This window comes from Cyrtonyx montezumae, unplaced genomic scaffold, assembly GCF_038088225.1.
Source record: "Cyrtonyx montezumae isolate F1298 unplaced genomic scaffold, pur_monq_1.0 scaffold_3, whole genome shotgun sequence".
Taxonomy (NCBI): domain Eukaryota; kingdom Metazoa; phylum Chordata; class Aves; order Galliformes; family Odontophoridae; genus Cyrtonyx; species Cyrtonyx montezumae.
In genome coordinates this window covers 128,974,627-128,996,699 of record NW_027072034.1, presented here as the reverse complement: position 1 = coordinate 128,996,699, position 22,073 = coordinate 128,974,627, and the positions used below count along the sequence as shown (strand labels likewise).

Genomic DNA, 22,073 nt, shown 5'->3' with positions numbered 1-22,073 from the left:
AATAGTATCAGTTGTAAAGATATGCTACTACAGTAAGTCACCTGATGAAGCATCACTCAAGTCTCCTGACTAGTTTAGTTTTGACTCAACAATATTCTGTACTTACAGAAAACATACAGCAAAATAGAGATCATCTTATGCTAAAGAGCCATGTCTTAAGGTTCAGGCTCCCACATCTGGCATTCAGCAGGTCCAAAGGAGGTTACAATTTCTCAGACACTTACATGATTCACCTCCAAACCCAAAGAGCAATCTTTCTGTACTTGACTGGATACACTGAGCAGACAGTGTCAAAGCAGTAGGTGAAATGAAAGAACACATGACAAATGTCAATGATAAAAAGTGAAAGAGTGCAAATAGAACACATTTTAAACGATGTTACTGAGGTTTGAACGTCAAACAACAATGGCCCTCACAGAACATACACAGGAGACTGCACTTAACCTGAAAAATAACTCTTCTATTAATAGACATGTTGCTTATTTAAGTCATTTTATGCTCAATTTCCTGAATTACAGTAGGCCTCCATAAACTCACAAGAGCTCTATTTGATTGAAAAGTGTCACAATGTATAAGCAGAAAATGTGATATCTAAAAGTCATAATAATCTCAATTTAGGAAGCAGACAACATTTCTCAGAATGTGTTATCATAGTATTTTTTAAAGAATAAGTCTACATTCAAGCACTATGAGTTGGGCTATTACAACTGTATGTCCAATTTTTGTTTGATAGAGTTTAAAGGGAGTGCTGTTAATTTGCAGAGGACAGCGTATAACTAAAAGCTAAAAAGCATGTAACAGACAACTAGAGAGCTACAGTAAAAATTGATCTCATGTCATGGATCTCAACAGATCAATAAACTACAAATTCAATGAGAAAATCGCTTTAAAAATCAAGCGTGCTAATACTTTTTTTTTGCTTATGAAAGTTGTATCATATGGTCCTCTCTTTCCTGATCTGCAACACTGAGCAGTGAAAAGGGTGCAACATCAGCCAGAAACAGCTTTTACTTCCTTCAGAAGTAAGGCATTTCTCTGTGAGGAAGAATGGACAATCAACTGCTATGGTTTTGATCAAAGAAAATGTAATCTACCTTTCATGTAAGTTGTTGAACAGGCATTCATAATTTAAAAGTAGTCCCCCACCTAACCTGGATGTTTGCAGTACTTGTTTTGTTAGGCAAAGTAGACATGTGAAAAAGACCAAACAAAAAGGAAGTGAACAATCAAAGCTTACCTCAGAAATACCTACACGCAGTCATCAATTGCCTTAATTGATTTCCTCATTCTGCCAGCAGTCCATCCAGGTTTCTCACTGAAATATTTGGTTTGACCTGTCAGTCACCATTGAAGACTGAAGGCCAAAGGGGAATTATTTCCAAAGCTCCTTAGCAAAAAGCTTACTGGTTAAACATATAAACAGCACTAAAGAAGAAAACCTTTCTTTTTTTCCTTTGTTATTTCAACATAAAAAAACAAGTCCTTGAGAATACATATAAAAAATGCATTTTGAAACACCAAAAAATGTTGTAGAGTCCAGGTTTGACTTCACTGAACACTGAGCAGGTGATATCCTGACCTCCTCACCTGAGGATGCAGCAAGTCTGACCACCTGATTTCACTGTGCTAACATTTCCTTCATTTTCAAAAGGTCACATCCATTTATCCACCACTGCCAAGTTAACAGCCAGTGGTTGGAAAACAGGGTAAAAATAAAGACATTTAAATAAGTTATTTATAAAGCAATCCTTCACTTCTTGCTTCTTAAAGCAAACCTAAGGGCTTGTGTTGACAGATAAGGGCAATGGCTAAAAGTAGCAATGCTATGCCACGGGCAACCTGCATGCCACTTGATGTGCAGTGCATTAGAGGGAGCGAGCAAAAACAAATGGTAAGGATGCTCAGATCCATGACAGTTTTATGTCATTAAAAGACACACACAAAAGACGAAATACAGTCTTCATGGAGTCGTAGAATGGCCTGTGTTGGAAGGGACATGAAGGATCATCCAGCTCCAGCTTCCCTGCTACGGGCAAGGTGGCCAACTGCAAGATCAAGCACCAGATCAGGCTGCCCATGGCCCTATGCAGCTTGGCCTTGAGCACCCCCAGGGGCAGGGCATCCACAGTCCCTCTGCACAGCCTGTGCCAGCACCTCACCACTCTCTCAGCGATAAACTTCCCCCAGTTCTCCTGCCTTTTACGCTACCTCCCCTCGCCCTAGGCTGCCCGCGTCCCGCCCCAAGCTGACGCGCAGCGCCCGGCATTGTGGGAGAGGGGGGGGCGGCGGCGGCGACCCGGGGAGGGCGGGCGGGCGGCGGGGAGGGCCGTGGCCGCGGCTGACGGGTTCCGGTGTTGGGAGCGGACGTGTCGGCCGGGGCCGCGGAGCCGGAGGCGGTTCCCCCGTCGGAACAGCGGCCGGCCCGGAGCCGCCGCCGCCATGTCCGGGACCAGCAGCCCCGAAGCCGTGAAGAAACTGCTGGAAAACATGCAGGGAGACCTGCGGGGCCTGAGCCTGGAGTGCAGGAAAAAATTCCCTCCCGTCAAGGAGGTGAGGAGCGGCCGGGCCGGGCCCCGCGGAGCCGCTCCCGAGGGACCTTCCTCGGGGCGGGGAGCTGGGTGAGGGCGGCGGGGCGAGCGGCCCCGGGGGAGCGGCGTTCCCGTAGCGCGGGGCTGCGGCCGCGGCTCGGCTCCTGCGGGCCGGACGGCGCCGTGCTGAGGCAGCTGAAGTTTGGCTTCGGCTCGCTGCCGTCCGGGGACGGCTGCCGGCGCGGTGCTGTCACCCGCGGGCGCTGCGTGAGCGGGGAGAGGCGGCCCCGCTCCGGTACGGCCGCGCCTCGTGTCGGCGTCTGCTGCTGCGGCTGCACCTGAGCGAGCCTGCGAGAATGAAGGTTTACGTTGATTTCTGCTCCCTCTTCAAAAATTCCCTCCTAAACTGTGGTAGCAGGGCCGTGTCTGTACTTCTCTAAATCTTGCTTTGCGACCCGAGAGTTCAGTAATTACGGAACCGTAGAGCGTCCCGTGCTGGAAGGGGCCCATGGGACTGTCAGCTCCAACTCTTGGCCCAGCACGGTGCTACCCAGAATTCAGCCCCTATGTCTGGCTGTTCCTGGCGTTACTTCGAGTTGGAGACAAAAAATTCTGATCTTTCCTTCAGTTAAAAGGTACATCTTAACTGCGTTACTCTGCTGTATGTAACGTAGTTTAGTTCAACTTTTTCCCTATCACTACGTGTTGTTTTGAATAATGCTTCTACACAACAGTAGAAGGGAAAAGAAACCTAATATATTAACTCAGATGAAGCTGCAGAAGCAGAGGAGTACCTGGGAAATGTGAAGAAGTTTGGAAGAAAGTTATTATGCGTGTACTATGGCATTAGCTCCAATTAAGCGATAGCATATTTAATGTCATATAAAGCATTGTATGCTTGAGCAGGTGAACTAAAGGGAAGTGACCATGCTTATTTTGAAAGGCACAAAGGCACCTGCAGCAGTGTGTTACCCGTGATTGCAGGTTGTGGGGGACTGCTGCTGTGCTTTGAGAGATGGTGTGTGTAAGTCGTGCAAGAGCAAGAAATGGCTGCAGCCAGTAGAAGAGAAGAAAATCTGTGTTTTGGAGATCAGGGTGCTGCTTCCATGCTGTCCTGTGATACTGTGTGTGACTCCAGCTGGGCTGTTTGGTGTCTGAATGAGCTTCCAGCTCTGACTATGTTCTCTCCAAGATCCAGGAATGGGGTGGGCAGTGGAGTTCTTAAGTCAGTGTTTCTAATGATGCTGCGTTACGTTGTTGTGCTGAAGGTCTGAATAACTACTGCACGTGTAGCGCTTGGTTTGTAGTGAACACGTTTGACATACTCCAGTGTGGGTGTGATTTCTGCATCCCCTTTTACGTTTTCACAGAGGTTTGTTACTGAAGCACTTTGGATGAAGTTACAGGTTATCAAGAGTTTGGGTAGGCTGTCCTGGAATGGCTCTGAGGCTGTTTCTGGAGAGGACTCTTGCTGTGGGCTGTGGCCTCAGTTCTGGGCTGAGCAGCAGCAGGAGCTGAGCAGGACGTGTGACACAGCTGCAGGAAGTGATCTTACTTCCTTGCTGCTGGAAGCTTTTTTTTTCTCCCCCTAGTTCTGTAGGAAGCAAGTATCCTTCTTTACTCTTGAGTAGCAGCTTCTGGACGGGTATTTTAATTGCATGCATTTGTTCTGATTGTGACTGGATTTGGCTGGAGCCATCAGGAGTGGCATGTCCTGAGTGTCTGGGACCAGCTTTCTGAGCGATGCTTAAGCATAGGCTTTTTGAGATACATTTTTGCTACTTACAATCGCAGTTATAAGTTTCACTCTTAACAAGGCTGTTCTCATCACCACCACCTCCAGTGTAGCTTATGATTACTTTGCAGCTTCAGTTGAACATCGTAAAGCTTCTGTGCAACTTTGTAAAGTTACCATACTATGAAGGGCCTACTGAGAAGTCCCTTGGCCAGAGTTAAGTTGTGAGCTCTGTCGTAACTGTTAGATTTAATAACTTCTTTATGCAGGTAATCTGCTTCTGGTAATCCCCTCATTTTCTGAGGGAATCTAAAATTTTCCTCACAGCTGTTTGTTATTATCAGCCCTCTCTAAAATCACATATGACTACTGTGTATATTTTTGTTTTGATACTAATGCTGTTAATAGCCTGCGAAATGCATTTAGCTGATAGTTTTGCTGCTGATTGAAGTAGTTATATAGTTCTCAATTATACTTGTTGCTCAAATTATTTACTTGAACAAGTCCTTTTTAATCAGTACTGCACTAAGAAGGTGGTGCAATCAGAAGAATGTTGTCTCTTTAAATGGGGGTTTAGTTCTCACTTTTTAATGGTGCTTCTATTGCTTTTGTTCTTAAGAACTAATTCTGTATTTGTTTGCTAGGTACAAAGAGACCAAAACAGTATTGTTCTTGGAATAGGTGGCACAGCTGAGGAGTTTCATCCAAATTTGGAGATGCCAGCAGGATTTCCAGTGCAGTCTGTGGGGTTTGTGATGATTACGTGGCAAACTTTCTTTTCCCCACTTATCACTTTGTTTATAACTTAGAAATGACGAGGTGTGTTTTTGGTCCCAGAGCAATCCACACCTCATCTTTGTATGACAAATAATGGACATGAGTAGAACTGTCTGTTTTCCTCAGTGATGTCACTTAATGCCTTGTAAAATGGGAGCTCCAGAAGCAATCCCTGCATTGGAAATTGTGATGCTGCCAGTATCTGGGGATATAGTAATGGGCCAATCTTACTTCTTAGGAGTGCAGAAAATACCAATTACTAACTTGATTTCAGACCCACATCTGTTTGTTACTGAGTGTACTCATTTCGTCAGGTTGGATAGGTGTATAGCATCCTTCCTGGTGCTTCCTCACATTGGCCCAAACTGCAGAAGCATACTCCATGTGAAGGTTGTACATGGCTACCACATGCTCTTCTAGTGGCTGCATCTGTCATGTGCCAGTCAATATTTCACTTATACAAGTAATGACACTGCTGAAAAATTGTGTTCTTATTTTCACAACGTATTTCCTTTTCCCAGTTACAGAAGACTTCAGCCTGAGATGTGATAGAAGCTCTCAGGGCACTTGTAAATTAAACAGTATCCTTGGAGTTTGAAATTACAGAGGATGAAGCAGTCTGTAGTACCAGCATCGGTTGTGCCCGTGTTATCTTGAGTAATCTGACATTTCTACTAGGTGCTTGGCTATTATTCACTTGTTTTTAATATGCTGGGCTTTAAACTTTGCTCCCTGCTAGAGCATTATAAGACTTAATTTGTGACTGGGTGAGTTGTGTGGTGCATACAGACCTTTATTTTACTTTAAGTGGTGAGTGGCTGGGACTCTGTGCAGTGCAGGTATGTGGGAAGCCAGCAGCTCTCCCTTTGGCCAAGCTTGTGCCTTTAGCTGTAAGGATTTAGAAGAAATTATTCCTCTCTGATTTTTAAACAGCAGAAGCTTAATTGTATCTTTTCAGCTGGAGTAATAATTTGTTCTTATAGCAAAATTAAAAGTAGTTTTGTGTGCTAAAAAGGTTACCTACTATCCTTATTTCTAGATGATAACAGTGCAGTAAGTGACATCTGAGATGGGTAGATGGCTTCACTGGGCAACATATGATGGAAAATATTTGTGTTTAGCAGAAATAATGCAACTGAAAGGGGGAACATAAGCATACCCACTAGGTTCTACTCAGTCTGAAGCCCAAATTTGTTTCATTGGTATGTAACTCTGTTGTTCATACAGATGCAACCCTGCCATCTCAGCTTTACGAGTTCGTCTGTGTTCTCTAGGCTGACGTGGGTTGGTTGGTTGGTTTCTAATAGCTGTAAAAGTGAACTGAGCTTGAAAAGAACACAGCAAAAAAAGATTTCTGATCCGGCTCTGCTCAGTTGGAGGCGCTTGATGGTAGGCAAAGGGAAGGGCTGGCCCTGAATGCAGGGCAGGGTGGCCATAGAGGGACTCAGGGCTGCTGTGGGCAGGGACTGCCTCCTACTCAGTGCTTCTGTGATGATGCACATGGTGGCAGCTGTATGTTTTAGGGCATTTGCAGCTGGGATGATTTGGAGGAGTAGGTCTGGAGAAGGAATAATGTTCAGCTACATCAGCCTTATGAGTCTGTTCAGAGGAGCAGCATTTTTTTAGTTGTTGTTTTTAAGCTGTGAGTTCTTTGGTGTATTGAAGTGCTCTCTGGGGACTCCTGAAGGGTAGCGTTTGATATCCTGTCTGTGCTGGTTCTCTCCCAGACCTATGTTTGAATCTGAGCAGAATTTCTTTTGTTTAACTATTTATTGAGTTGTGTATGCCTTTGGCATACTGAAATATTTTGAAACAGTATTGTCAATCGAGCTGCTGTATCTAGGAAAAATCATAGAATCTAATTTTGAAAACTTATTTTCCTTCTCTTGTAAGTAACTATTTGCAGACAAGCAGCCTTATTAAATTCTTTGAGGAAAAATTAAATCATCTATGTTTGAGCAGCTTCTGAATAAAACAAACATTTAAATTAAAATTGTTTAATTGCAGTAGAAGTGATGCAGGCTAGCTGGGCAAAGAGATGGGCTTTTCCCTTTCTGAGAAGCTGTCTGTGTTCTGTGAACACGGGTTTTGTTCACATGGCTCACCCTGGGAGCACAGTCCTGTCTGAACAGAGAGCCACACACAGCTCTGCTCTCTGGGTTGAATCAGTCTGGTTCTAGGGGGAAGTGCTGGCACTGAGCAAACAAGTAATGGGGCTGATATAAAAGCACTGGTTTAGGAGCCTGTCTTCAGGGCAGCTGTATGAAACCACATGTGTGGACACGCTGCAGAATGTAAATACATGCTAAAAAGATGCAAAACAGTTAATTAGCTTTTTAACATTAAAAATTGGTTTGTTCCATTACAGTAACTATTTCAGAAAGTGTGTTAAATGCAGTGTAGTACACACCTGAGCTAAAAAAGAGAATGGCATGCTGAAATGCCATGTGATCTGGTCACTGGAGTTGCTGGATGTATTCCTAGCATTGATGATTTTTGAGAGCTCTGCGAGAGCTTCTTGTAGTAGAAGACGAGCCAAAGAGAACTGGCAAAGAACAGACCTTTGTGTATGGACCATATACAAAGAAAGAAGACCTTAGAGTGGAGACCTTAGAGTTTTTTGTGTTTGCCTGAATGGGTATTCACTTACACTATTTCAAATGAACCTTCAGAATACTGTATGAGTGATTTGTAAAATGCCTACTGTCAAAATTGAGTATCTTGCACTCGACCACGTGTCTTGTGTCTGTGTCTGAGAACTATTCTGTAGTATTCCTTGGTTGCCAGTAGCTGAGCTGATCACTTGAAACAGGTGGGTACTGATATTTCTTACAGTTCCATAGTTCCTGAGCTGTACCAGTTGCCACGTCTGCTAGCTTTGTGTTTAGGATCTATTACTTTTGCAGTGTTTTCATTCAATATTCTGTGTACAGTAATATCTTTTTCATAATTACTGTAACAAGCATACTGTTACATTTCTGGAAGACTGTTGTCTATACAAATAGTTCTGTTGTTAAGACTTAATTCTAAACTTCATGTCATCGTTTCAGTCATTGATAAGAAATACTATCAACAATGTTTGAACTGTGGCTGACAGTTATGATTATAGACCTGATTTCTCCATCGTATAACACTTTACTATTGAATGAATGAAAAAAAAATCGGTATTTTCTGTATCTCAGTCTGTCTGTAAACTTCTCACGGTAGAAGAGCAAGATTAATGTGCTGAACTTGGGGTGTGTTCATTGATCTTGCAGGATCAGTTCATTCTGTGTTCATTCTGGAGGCATGGCTGATGGAGCACATAGCCAGGGGGTTGTTTTAGTCCATTACCAATACGCTTACGTTACTTGAAGTACATTAATGTCTTTTAACTTGGCTTCCAGCAGCAGGTCCAGAAGAACATAGGTCTTCTGTCTGCATGTAGTAGTCTCAGATTTGGAGTTTCAGGCTTGGAACCTGCAGAGAACCCCTACTAGTAGGTCGGATTAATGTTCCTTAATTCTTAAAGCCTCTCTTTTAAACTGTGTTCAGTGCGATGGGAGTTCAGATACTTAAATTTGTGCGTCTTGATATTTCATTGAATCCCTGTCTCCCTCCCATTTCTTCCAAAAAATTATACAGGAAAGGAAACCTGTAGCAGAAATTCTTGTCAACTCATGTTCCCAGCTAGTGCCCAAAACGCCTGGCACCTGGTGAAAAGAAACAACATTCAACTATTGCTGTCAGAGACTTACAGTCTGACTAGGTGACTGCAGCTAGGGTTTGTGCCAATGCCTGAGGAGCGTCCTCCTCCAGTCTGTTCAGACCAACAGGCTGAAGGCAGGATTAAAATCTGCAGCTCTGAAACAGGTTTTTACGTACATTGATGATCATTGTGACATAAGTATGCAATGAAATTTCAAGTGATTTATAATCAGTTGTGTTGTACTTGATGGATCACTCGAATGTGTGAATGCTTGTTGCAGGCTATGTGAAGATGTCCATCCACACACTGTATATAGATACATAAGTATAAATTACAGTGATATATTATATAAAAATATATCCTGATTCTATTTTACTGTGCAGGAGAGCAGTATAACTTGAAACTTTGTCGCTAACTGGCTATGTTTCTCCTGTATCAAGTCTTGATGTTTTTGTTTTGCTTGCATCATTGCTTTTCAGTAAGGAGCTGTTGAATGTTACTCATCCTGGTTTGCTCTATTGAGTTGAATGTGATGGTTTTCCAGCTGAAGTGTAGTGTTTTGATTGTCAAATGAAAGCCCTTGATACAAAATGTTTGCATTGCGTTAACCTAACCTCTGCATTCGTGTCAGATGAGGTACCTCCAGAGGCATCAGCTCAGAAGCAATTAACTGGCACCTCTGCTGGCATTACTGATGATTAACCTTCAGGATCCTGAATTGTCAGCTTGCAGTATCTGCAGACGATTTCAGAAGGTTTATGGACCAGAGGAGCAATGGGTTTCAGTCAAGTGAAGTAGCACTTCTAACATCAGGGCAAATACCACAGTTGCAGTATAGCTGGAAATGATCTTTTTTGTTGTTGTTCTTATATATATATGAAAAAATAAGATCTGCAGTATCCTATCTTGAATTAGTCAAGAAAATTTACAGTAGATTCAGCTAGTGCTACTATTTTTCCTCAGTGTGGAGCTCCTGTAATTGGGAATGGCACTGTCCTTGAGTACAGTCAATTCCAGTGGGAATTAGTTTGATATCTTCAACTGTAGTCCCTGTTCTTGAGGTTAGGAATGTGAACTAATTATTTCCTCTATTGAGCAGTAGCAGATAATGAGTAAAAACAGATCAATTTTGTTTGTGTCTCAGGTGAAGTGTGAACAGTAGAACTGTTTTGTATGTGAATAGACGCTGACCATCTGTTTGTAATTTCTTGTCTTTAAATGCTAAATAAAGGTAACGCGAACTTTAAAAGTGGAAAGTATAACATTTCTATTATTATTTTTTAAATGGGGCTTTTTGACTACTCGCATAAATCACAAATTCCAGACGTAAGGCTGAAAAACTGGTGCTGCTGCTGCTTTTGGATGGAAGGTTTTGTAGTAGTGGAAGTGGTTTACTGAAATTAAATATTCAGTTAGTTGGAAAAGTAATATTTTAGTGTGATTGTTAAGATCCTATGGCAGGAAAATTAGATTGAGGAACCTATGTAGAAGTTATTTTTAGAAGTGATTTGAAAGGAGAGTTATTGTTTTCAGTTCTCTCTGCTTTCTTTCTCTTATATGTATATGCCATCCTGGAGATGAGCCGTGATTGCAGCCAGGTTCACATTCTCTAAGCCTACCATTTGATAGGCACTAACAAGCTCTTCTCTTAGCTCAGTTTTCTTCAGGCTAGATGAATGCAGCTCTTACATCATCTCCACACCTGTTCCTCGCTCAACTAATGGTCATGGTAGACCTCTGGCTTCACCCTGTCACATCAATGTCTGCTTTACAGTAGCAAGCTTGAAGAAGCCTGTGAGAATATTGCTGGAGTGCAGCGTGCAGAACACGTAAGGCTCCATTCCCTTGACTTGCTGGCTGCTCTTACTAATACAGCCCAGCCTGCTGTTGACCAACTTTGGCAAGGGCTTGCTGCTGACTTGCATTTCTGTTTGTTGTGTATCAGGCCCATTCATCAGAGCTGCTTTCTGGCCAGCCTGCTCCTAGCTTCTGCTGATGTATGGGGCTACGTTATCACAAGTGCAGGAGTTTGTATTGAGCCACATGAGGTTCCTACCAGCCATAAATAAAATCTCACCTGTGTATTGGACAGTACCCCTGATTTGGTATCTGGTCCACACCTCGCTGATTTATCTGTGAGGGGGCTTATGCTGTACTACAGAGTATGGCATCAACGGCTTTGCTATAGTTAAGGCATATAGTATGTGCTGCTTTCCCATTATGTGTTCATAAGCATACTGTAGAAGGCAGTGGTCACGCTCATGCTAAACCTGTGCTGGTTGCTCCTGGTCACTTTCTTGTCCTGCATGTGCCTAGAAAAGGCTTGCAGGAGGATTTGGCTTATAACCTCCCAGCAACTGATAGGCAAGTCTATGTTCTTCCTTGGTTTCCTTTGAGATGTGTGCGGTGCCTACCTTGATCCTGATCGGCAGTGGTTTGTAGACTTGTGTGTGTCTGGTTAGCTCAGGTACTAAACCCACTTACTCCCAGACTGCTTCTGCAGGTGGTGGCACATTTGCAGTGGCTCTGCTAAGTAACTGCTCCACACCTGTAGAATGTGGGCAAGCACTAATCCAAGTACATTAAATCGTTGAATGTAAGAATTGCCTTTGAGTACACGATGCTGTCAGATCAGAACTAGTATTTCATCAGTTTAAATCACAGATAGGATGAGTATATGTGAAAGAGAAGAGTCTGAGTAGGGGATTGTACTCCTGAGGAGAAGGATAAAAATACAGATGGAAAGTACACTGCTGTTTTGCACAGACGTGATACACTTGAGTGCTTTCATGAGGCTGATTTACTGTGTGGTTTTTTTGTGGGTGTGCCTTTTCCAAATAACAGTTTCGCAGTGTAGTAATGGTCCAGAATGTACTTTTGCATAGCAAGCCAGAATAACATTGAATTGCAACAGTACTTTAGGCAGGAGAATCTCTTACCTAAGCTACTGGACGTAGTTAGTGTTCCAGTGAGAGAGGCAAATAATTACAGACAGAAAGAATTGCTCCTTTTTTTCATGATAATAGATGTGAAAGTGACCGTAAATGATATATGTTACTGTGGTCCAATGTTAGTAAAAGGGTTGCAAACAATATGATGTAAATACCAATACAGAGCAGCGTTCCTGAAAGCACTGAACGCTTTTGTTTTCACAAGAAGGAAGTCAAAAACTTGTGGAGAAAGGGCAGCAAACCTCACAGCAGGTTTGGTATCTCTGGAGATAGCAGTTTGCATGTAATTGAAACACGAAGTCATTCAGAGAGTTAGTGGTGGAAATATCTTTTGTAACAGTGCTATCCAATGATAAGTTCATTTAAAAATATTTCTGAAGTTGAATCAATCTGTAGTAGAAATACCTGCCTGGTTGTTATGTTAATCGTCTTTACACAGGTGTGTGATTTTTGGTTTAGAAGAAAAAAGAGCAGAAAGTGCTGACTTGTAATGGTGAGACGCCAGTGTCTTGGAAGATGAGCAAGTTGAGCCTTTTTAAAACCTTTATAAAGAAACCCTTCTGAAACATTTAAAAAATTGCTGAAACAGTGAAGTGTTCTTTTCACTTTTTTAAAAGAGCTGCTGATAAGAGAGGGGTTCAGGTAGAGCTGCATACTTTAATGGTCCCAATATTGACTATTATTTGTGAGTTACAGATCTTTCTAGTCTGTGTGCATGTATTTTATGTAGGGAAATACCAATCTGGGAATGGAATGTTACCTGGTTGTTGGCCTCCTTGAGGGTGTGTTAGCCCCTGCTTGGTGCTAGCAGAGCACCATGCAGAAGCTGGCTGGCTGTCACCTGGCTGGTGCCTTTGGTTTGAATGGGGAGCTGGAGGGGAAGGGTTTGGGATCTGAGGAACTCCTAAAGCTGGGTTTAAAGTTGCTGCCACTTTCCACTGCCCGGCCTCTCATGGTCAGAACCTCTGTGTGAGTTGGCTTCAAGGTGACATTCTGCCTGAGTAAGTGTGCAAACATATGGTAAGTTGTAGGGAAGAGAAGCGATGGTGGGGTGAGGGATTGAGCCCAGAGGGAACTTCTGGATTTTGCTGTGAGATTATAGACTGTTTGAAGAGAAGAAGATTGGAGTATCCAGATGAAATTGATTTGAATATATGCTATCACTGAGAGCCCATTTCTACTTTTCATCAGTGTTTCTCCTGCCAAAACTGAATGCTACAGTTAACTGCAACAGAAACATGAAATAAAACACAGTAGTGGCAGTGTGTGCTCCAGGCATTTTATTTCAGTTTATTTCACAGATGTTAAAGTAGCAGAATAGGAAATCTAATTGACTGAAGGCTTCAGGTACATTTGAGCTTTGTTATGGTACAGGAATGACGTATGTTTGCTTCTTTGAGACTACAGTTAGCTGTGGTGCTAATGGAAACTTGGATAATGCTACTTTTACAAGGGGTGACTGCTTAAAACTGATGCCTTATATTTATATGAAAGTCAATTACTGTACTTATACCAGTAAATTCACAGAATGATGCTGACCATATGCTTGATCAGTTATAGTTATAATCAGTTACCATATTTATCAAAATGTCCTTTTCTGATGGGGCAGTGACCTCTAGAGTGCTGTAGAAATGTTCACATTGATGTCAATTTGCAAACTTAATACCTATTGTATTATTTGCCAACTTAGACTAAGCCTATCCAAGTTTACTTTTATACTGATGCATATAGGATAGCCGGGTAGCTGTTCTTAGCCTCAGTTTTTCTATTGTCTGTTTTTTCATTTGAAGTCCTTTTTTTGTAAATAAGTGATGATATTTTACATTTTTAGTGTAGTCTAGAGTTTTGTTGTTATTTTAATAGGATGTGTGTAGTATAGTTAATTTTTAATTGAAAACAACTTGATTTGTAATTCTAAATAGAAATTGGAAAACAAAATATAGTGTGGAAAATTACAGATATTCCTGTGTCTTACGAGGAAGAACTGCTGTATTCAGAGTAGCAAAAGCTTAAGTGGGTGTTGGTTTGTTTTATGTCATTTTAAAAAGAATCTGTGCTGTTTTATGTAAAGATAGCAGACAACTAACTGGGAGATGTCGTGTTGTAAATATTGTTTTCCTTCTTTGTGCAAACTGTGGAGTGTGTGTGAATGTCATATGGGTGGACACTATTATTTCTTTGATTCAGGGGGAATTTGTCACTACTGGCTAGTAAGAAATCAATTGCCAGTTGATGTGACAAGGCTTAGTTTGAAGGTAATTGAAGTTGGACTGTGACAAATCCCTCATATTAATGAATAGGAACAATTTGTTGTGACAGTTGTTCTCCTCATTAGCTGACAATTTATTACTGAAGTGGAACAAGGATCAACTTAATATTTTGCACCATCTTAAGTTTTAAGTTAATGTAATTAAAGTAAACTGCATTTGAGACATCTTAATTTAATTACACAGAATATATATTTGCATGTTGCCATGCTCTCATTTGAGCGTGTTGTATGTTAGTTCAGGCACTGCTGATATTATTCTGTAAATATTTTTCACGTGCAAACACTGTTAAGGAAAACTGGTGTAATTCCCCAGAATTTCACAGCTGTATCCAAATGCTGGCAAGGCTGCGTGGAGACTTTCTATGCTTACACTGGGAAATGAACAAAAAGCATGGGAATTTTAGGTTTCATTTTTTGAATTTTAGCTGCTTTGAGAAATAACCTTTATCAAATCTTAAATTCAAAATCAAATACTTAAATTATGCAGTCATCTTTGCCTGTCTTTCTGGGAAATCTTGTTGGAATGGGGTTCAGGTGGAGGGGAAATGGCTCTCTTTGGCAGAGCTATGTGCTGTCACTTTCATGTTTCTGCTGGCACAGCGTGGCTGCTTCACTGCTCGGTGCCATACAGTGACAGCACAGTTCTCTGAGCAGGAATGTTAAATCCAAGGAAAAACTGGAAGGCTCAGTGTGTAAAGTACACAGAAATATGAAACAGAATTACAAAGTGCACGTATACTTTCAAATTTGTCAGAAGTGTTTTCTAGGAAGATGTTTTCTGTTTGGGAAAAACTGTTGAGTTTATTTTGGTGGGCAGTGTTTTATGAAGATTTCTTTCACTGTATTCAGGGGTTTACAATGTACTAATGAATTTAAAAACTGGAAAGAAGCCATTTGTAGTGTATTTTGCATTTTTTACACAGAACTAGCCAGAAATTTTAGTTTTGAAAGGTGAAGCATCCGTATGAAATGTTCAGTTTGACTTGACTCCGTTAGAAAAGGCGACTTTGATTCATGCTGGATGATTAAGAGAGTTGATCCTTCACTGTGATTCATGGTGTCCCTGCTCCATTTCTGGCCCCTGGGCATCCCTTGGGCTGCTGGCACTGGGGGGGGCAGATGGTGAGTTGCACCTCAGTGCTGCTCATGGGGACGAGGGAGCATTGATGTCAGAGGGGTGGCATGTTGGTGAGTGCTATGGGTACTGTTGGGCTATGGGTACTGTTGGGAGCAGAAGGGTGGTAGAGCTTGCATGCAGTTAATTTGTACAGGGAATTCAGGACACAAATTGCATGAGAAATTAGTAGTAAATATTATTAAAAGTGTTAGCTTACAGACTGAAAATGCTACTACCTGACTTGAAGAACAGTGATAAATTTCAAGTGTTGTGTACCATGTCAGTTTTATTAACTGGATATAATTGCTCAAGTGTGTTGTATTAAACACTGATACTACTACTGATATTTGCAGTCCCTTCAGCATGTCAACCTGATGAACGTGGCAAGTTATAATATATCACAGAAATTGTTGCACAGATTGAGGGTGTACGGAGTCTGCTTTCCAGTTTGTCTGTTTTGCTTGCTAGTGGTTTTTCCTCACATTCCTAAGTCTGAAAAATAATACAGTGCAAACTGCCTTCTGAAAATCAGAACCATCTAATATACACCTTTCTGTACTGTTCTGGGAATTAATTTCACTTCCACATTAGCTCTGCTTACTGAAAACGTTGCAAATGTTTTTTTCTCCAAGGCAGTACAATTTTATTTATCTTAGATATATTTATTTCTTTGCAGATATTGATGTATGCAACAGCATCTAAACTACTTATTTTCCTTCTACAGGCTGCTGAATCAGGAATAATAAAAGTGAAAACAATAGCTGCACGGAACACTGATATTTTGGCAGGTAATTATTTGCAGTGGAGTGGGAAAAACAAGCTTGTGTTATAGATCAAAATGTTAAAGATATGCTTTGGTTATGTGCAGTAATCCTAAATGCCTTTTACTGTGTGCAGTATCAGTGATACTGTATCTGTAGGTACCTAGCAAAACATCTAGGAATGCTGAAAAATTCTACTTCTGTATCATGCTCATGCTGTATTAATGCTGCCTGAGCAAGGTCTCCATTTTCAGTGTCTGTTCTAAAAAGTAATCATCCACTTAGAAAAATATGAAATTATTGAGCTTTGCATTCTCTATGTCTTATTCACTGCCACAGCTGTTCTTGAGTTCTCTGTGTGGAGTTCTGCAGATCCTCATCTGTGTGTTTATTGTGATAGTCTAGCCTTTGGAGACTTGCACCTGGCAGGCAAAAATCCATCTTAATCAGAGACAAGGTCATTCAATTTATGATGTACCGTTGCCTTGGGGGACAGGAGATATTTTGCAAGTTGCAGCTTTGTAAGTGCTTAAAGCAGTTATCTCTGACATTCCTCAGCTGTATTAAACAGCATGTAAATTGATAGCTTCTTACCAATCGCTGGTAAAATCTTTGGCCAGATTTGAATATCCACGTATTAATGCTTGGGTGTCTACCCCAGCAGTAGTTGAACTCCTTTACAGTGCTCTATTATTTGAAAGGTCCAAATGAAATAGATGCAAAATTACTTCTTGTTTTGAGGTATGCAAATCAGGAGGCGCTTCCTAGAAGTATTTGAAGTAGCAGTCCCATCCCTCAGTATTTCACTTTAATGCCTCTCTTTTTTTTTTGTTTATTTTCTTTGTTTTTACTGCTGTCATGAATGCTGACATAAGTGGAAAATCTATGCCAGGTAATGTCAGCTATGTATCAAAACACACAAATGAACAAGAAAAGTCTCCAGTTAGTCACTTGGGAAGCTAGCAACATTTGTTGGCATATAACTGTGTAAAGATCTTTACATTTTAGAAAGCTAGATTTTTAATCTTCATTTCAAAGTGAGGAGATGTGAAGATTTATTGGTGTGGGGCACGGATAGTCAGTCCTTTATCTTTCTGAGGGAATGTCTTCTTTTAGTTGGTCACATTTTTGTTAATAGTTTTCCCTTACGAGGCTTATACTAGAATGTAGTTGGAATTCGTTTCATTCATTGAAACAAAACTGCACAGACTTGTTTCTGTGAAGTTTCAAAAAACAGCAGGCACTCAACAAGTTACTCTGATTAGTTAACATTTGATAATAGATAACTTTTTTTCCCATTGAGAAATAGAGAAACAAAGGGTAACTAATGCTGTGCCTGCACGATATCCTACCAATTTAAATACAATACCATTAAACAATCCCAATTCTTTATTCCCTGTTTCCCTGTGGTTTTATTTATTTATTTATTTATTTATTTGTAGAATCAGTTATAACTTGATCTTGTAGATAAGATAGTATCCAGATCTCTTTTGTCTCCCACCCAGTTTTTATATTTTTTTGAAGGAAAAGAGCATGTATACATTAGCTGAAAAACACCACTGTAGTTGTGAAATCTAGTGGAGTAAATATTTTTGACTGCTAGGTGGTTTAAGAACATCTACCAGATGTTCTGTTAATCTAAAAATATACTTTTTTTTTGCAGTAAACTGTTGATTCACTGAAATAGATAACTATATCAGATTTTTTTAAACAAGCTGACTATGTGTGTTCTTGAAGCTGCACACTGTGTACAGTTAGAATTATCAGGAAAACAGATGTAATTTTAAAATGACAAACATACTGTGATAACTCAGAAGTAGTGCTGTGACTGGTGATACATTTAACTTGTCAGAATTCGGAGGTCTCTGATGTAACTTGCTTCTTTCTCTTGGAAAAAGTTGATTAGTTTCAGAATCTTCGTTCTTGGCAGTCTACATGTGCTTTAGATTTTATTTATGAGAACTTGAGTAAATCCAAAGAGAAGTCAGCTTGGGATTTATAGCATGGGAGACAGATGTGAGAAATTGTTTCCACGTGGCTCTGAGATGTTCTGTTTTTAGATAATTCATGGTTTTGCTTTAGAAGTTCTTTTAAAAAGATTATGATCTTGCTGATGGAGTGAAGTAGTCTTATTTTCCCAAAATTTCTTCTTTGATGTGGTTCATTATGATAGATGTCTTTTTAAATAAGTTCTTATGTATTTTTGGTCTGGCAAAATGGAAGCACAGCTGAATATAAGAACGTTTTTGTGTGTGTGTTAAGATTGAAACTCGTGTAGTAGTTGGTAGCAAACCAGATCTAATTAATTAATTTCAGCTTCATAAAGTAAAAGTATTTGTGCAGATCCTGTTCTGAAATTGATTCTACTGGATTTAAGGAAAAATACTGTAGAAAGTTTTGTTCTTCTTTACTCTCAGTATTTACTGTTTGTTAAATCCCATGCATTTTTGCCATTCAGAATTCTGTCATGAATCTTACGTTCAGTGTTTTATGATATCTGTAAAAAAAAAAAAATGTTGCTTTCTTCTATCTACTTGATGGATGGAGTTTGTTGGTGAGTCAGAAATTTGTAGGAGTAAAGAAGCATTTGTGTTCAGGAGTGAGCTCTGTTGACTTTGTCATAGGTAACAAAGCAGCTTAGACATTTTTTCATACTGATACATGCCTAAAATTACATCTTTGTTCACATTTATGCTGACATTTTATTATTTTTAATGAGACATTAGGTGCAAGATCAGCCTCTTCCAGTTGCACACTATGTGGCTGACTTGGGCTGTGTATGTGTCAGTATTATCCCATACAAGCTCCTACCTTATAAAATTGGCACCTATTGTATCCTATTAATTTCAAAGAAACTTGTTTGTCACGTGCTCCAGTTTAAAATATCATTAAAATATGAGAGCCTAATTCAAATTCTTCAATAAAAAATTGCAGAATTGATCAACTTTGCATTTTTGTGTGAGAATGTATTTTTTGTTTCTTTGTGGTAGTATTTATGCTCTAAACATGTTCATTATCACAAACAGCTAGAATACACGAGAGTGGTGTTCGGAGTAAGTTCCTCACAATTTTCAGCCATGAGGAAATTTTTAGTATATGAAATGAGGGTGTACAGCTAAAATCTTAAAAGTTTGCATGAATCAACATTGCTGTACTCAAAGCAGAAAAACACTCACTGGTCCTTTAAAATAAAACAAAAAGTTCCTGAAACTTGTAATTGTCATGAAAATACTTCTCTTTAAGAAGCTACCCTTTCACGTTAAAACACTGGTTGAAAAATTCACAGGCAGATGTATGTATTCAGGACACGAGTCTATGATTCTCCACCTGTTTTTTGATGGCATTTTACTCTTCCCCTTCATTCCGAGTATTTGGCATGTCTTGTGTCACACATTGCTGCTTTTGAATACAGTTCTGAGGTGATGTACGGCAGAAGGTAAAGGCTCCTGGGAAGGGAGTGGTCAGCACTGTGCAGACAGAGAGAGCTTTGGGGTAGGCAGAATCTTACAATGCGTAACAAACCAAATGTGCTCTAAGTAGACATCTTGGATTTGGAAAGTTGATCAAAGAAAGACAAAGGGTTGAAAAAGGAGAGAAGATACTTGGAATTTGAGCATTAATGGTGGTCGTGGAGGCATGCCTTGGCAGCCCATTGTCTTTCTTCACTTAGCTTTTCCCTGTGGTACAGAAGTAACTTCCAGATTTCCAAGATGGGAGTTTAAAATTTTGTTAATAGCTATGATTAACATATTTTGCATTCTATTCTTCAAAGCATTAAAAATTGATTGTTTCCATCTCTCTTTTCAAAAGCATTGAAAGAGAACAGCTCAGAGGTAGTTCAGCCTTTTCTCATGGGTTGTGGAACGAAGGAACCAAAGATCACTCAGCTGTGTCTAGCAGCCATTCAAAGACTCATGTCCCATGAAGTTGTTTCAGAGGTAAGATCAATCTTTACATAAATTCCAAAGTGTTTCAATGTGAGATGAACAGGCCCCAAACTGAAGATGAAGTTTTTTTGTTTTTTTTTTAGGATACTTTTTATGTTACACTGAACATAGTTTACAAAATATATATTTGCTCATATTGAATTAAAAATGTAATTTAAAAGAAAACCTTTTTGATCGTTTAAAAATATGTAGTAGAGAAAAGTAATAACTTATAGAAGGAATTTGTGAGCATTCACAAAAAACACTTTTAGTTTGTGTTCTTGTAGTGCAGGAACAGTCATCGATAAATATTATGGTTAAGAGTGTATCCACAAAACTTACTCCGTGTGATAACACTTTATCATGTGTTTGTTGCATCATTGGTTTAAAAATAAAATACATGGATGCACGTTTATTGCAACTTAAAACATTAGATGACATATTATGGAACTGCCCATAAAGGGTGTTAAAAAGTTGGTAAAAAATAATGTATCTGAATACATCTTTGATTGTGCTTGCATATTATAAAATCATACTGTTATTTCTTAGATATGAATGAATTTGGAGGGCAAAATTTCTTTGTACTGTCACTTTTCCAAATAGAAAATTAAGAACCCACTTTAATTTGGGCCACATATTAAGAGATTTCTGTGATATTCAGTTATATACAGTTATGAGAGTGTTATTCTTACAGGTGTACACATGATATAAACAATATATAAACATCATAATTATTGTCACAAAATGATTTTTTTTTGGTAGGCTGCAGCAGGAAACATTATAAACATGCTTTGGCAACTGATGGAGAATAGTCTTGAAGAACTTAAATTGCTTCAGACAGTTCTTGTTCTTTTAACAACCAATACAGTTGTGCATGATGAAGCACTATCCAAGGTAAGTACATGTGTCAATTACAGTAGTTAAAATATCCAAGAGGAAAATTGGAAAAAAAAATTATGTATAAAGCTTTTGGAATTAATGGAGGAGGAGGGAGATATCTTGATTATTTTGAGTCTTTATTGACTTTATATCAAACTTTGAAAATAGGATTTCTTTCAGCTTCCTTTTCATTCTGTCTTTTAATTCCTGCACAATACAAATTCCTAATCTAATGAAGACATTAAATAAAAACCACTGAGCTAATACTTATTTTTCTGGTTTACTCAATTAGTTTTCTGTGTGTTCAAACTGAAATAAGTACACATAATGCAGTTTAAGCTGTGACTAATGCAGAAAATATTAGAAGCTGCCCCCCTACCTGCCCTAAAACTGATCAGTTAAGTTGTGCAATTATTGCTTTTTCAGTCAGAACTGAACATGTACTGCTTTTTATGTTATGTTTTAGCTGAAACAAAAAACAAGTATTCTGATCTCATTGTAATGGCAGTTTATAAAAAGAGAGGTGATACTGTTTACCCCTCTGCAAATTATGAAAGTTCCTTTTCTAGATTCCATGTATATATTTGTTTAACATAAGGAACTTTTTTTTTTTTTTAAACAGATCATTGCAAATTTCAGCCTTTGTTATGCTTTGCCTTCTGAGTGTTGGATTAATATAAGAAGGTTTTGTGTTTTTTTGAGAGAATAGAATTCAAGAATATTTAATGTGTTCTGTTCTGATGAAGGGATTCAAGTTTTTCTTTCCTTCAGATTTTGGAGAAGTAACTTCCCAGGCAGTTAGATGAGTAAATACTAAAAACATTTTTGATCTATTTAAGCAAGGAAAGGAAAAACATGAAAAGAAATGAAAGCTAGGTTACAAAGGTCTGCTGAAGGCAGAAAGGTAATGGAGAAACGTGTAGATGGAAGAAAAGAAACTTGCTGAGGATTGAAATATTTGCCAGTCAGTTCTTTTTGTCTGAGTTTGAACACTATGGGAAAGACTTTACATCACCAATTTGTTTCTTCTGTTCTAAATGGTGTTCATTTTCCAAATTAGATGCTATGTTCTAGGGCAGCAGAATATTTTTTGAAGAAAATGTGTATCATTTAGAGAGTGAGATTCTCAGTAGCAGATGTTCTAAAGCAATGTGCAGTGATGTTGTTCTATCATGATTGAATTTAGGCTGTAGAGGGAGGCAAATGTTCACATTAAACGATTACTAGAAAATCTAATTGCTGTACTGTTAACAAATTGTTTACAACACATTGAAAACTAATGTGTTTTAGAACTATACAGTCAATTTTGGGCAGACATCGACAGTGGCAAGAAAAAAGAATATTTTTGACACACAATATCCTGTAAAAATTCGAGTTTTTATCTAAGGCTTGGAATGACTAGAGCTTCTCAGCTAGCCAAATATAAGCCTTAATTAATATGA

General features: G+C 39.5%; 1 protein-coding gene across 2 annotated transcripts in view; it reads left to right on the top strand.

The window, feature by feature from the left end:
* Window positions 1–2,323: 2,323 nt before the first annotated feature.
* The window catches only part of MON2 (MON2 homolog, regulator of endosome-to-Golgi trafficking), a 67,560-nt gene continuing 47,810 nt past the window's right edge, over window positions 2,324–22,073 (top strand). For both annotated transcript variants that reach the window (XM_065743373.1, XM_065743375.1), the window contains exons 1-4: window positions 2,324–2,550; window positions 15,790–15,853; window positions 19,637–19,764; window positions 20,515–20,646. In XM_065743373.1, coding sequence (XP_065599445.1) covers window positions 2,440–2,550; window positions 15,790–15,853; window positions 19,637–19,764; window positions 20,515–20,646 — 435 coding nt within the window. In that variant the 5' untranslated portion in view covers window positions 2,324–2,439. The remainder of the gene's footprint in view (window positions 2,551–15,789; window positions 15,854–19,636; window positions 19,765–20,514; window positions 20,647–22,073) is intronic.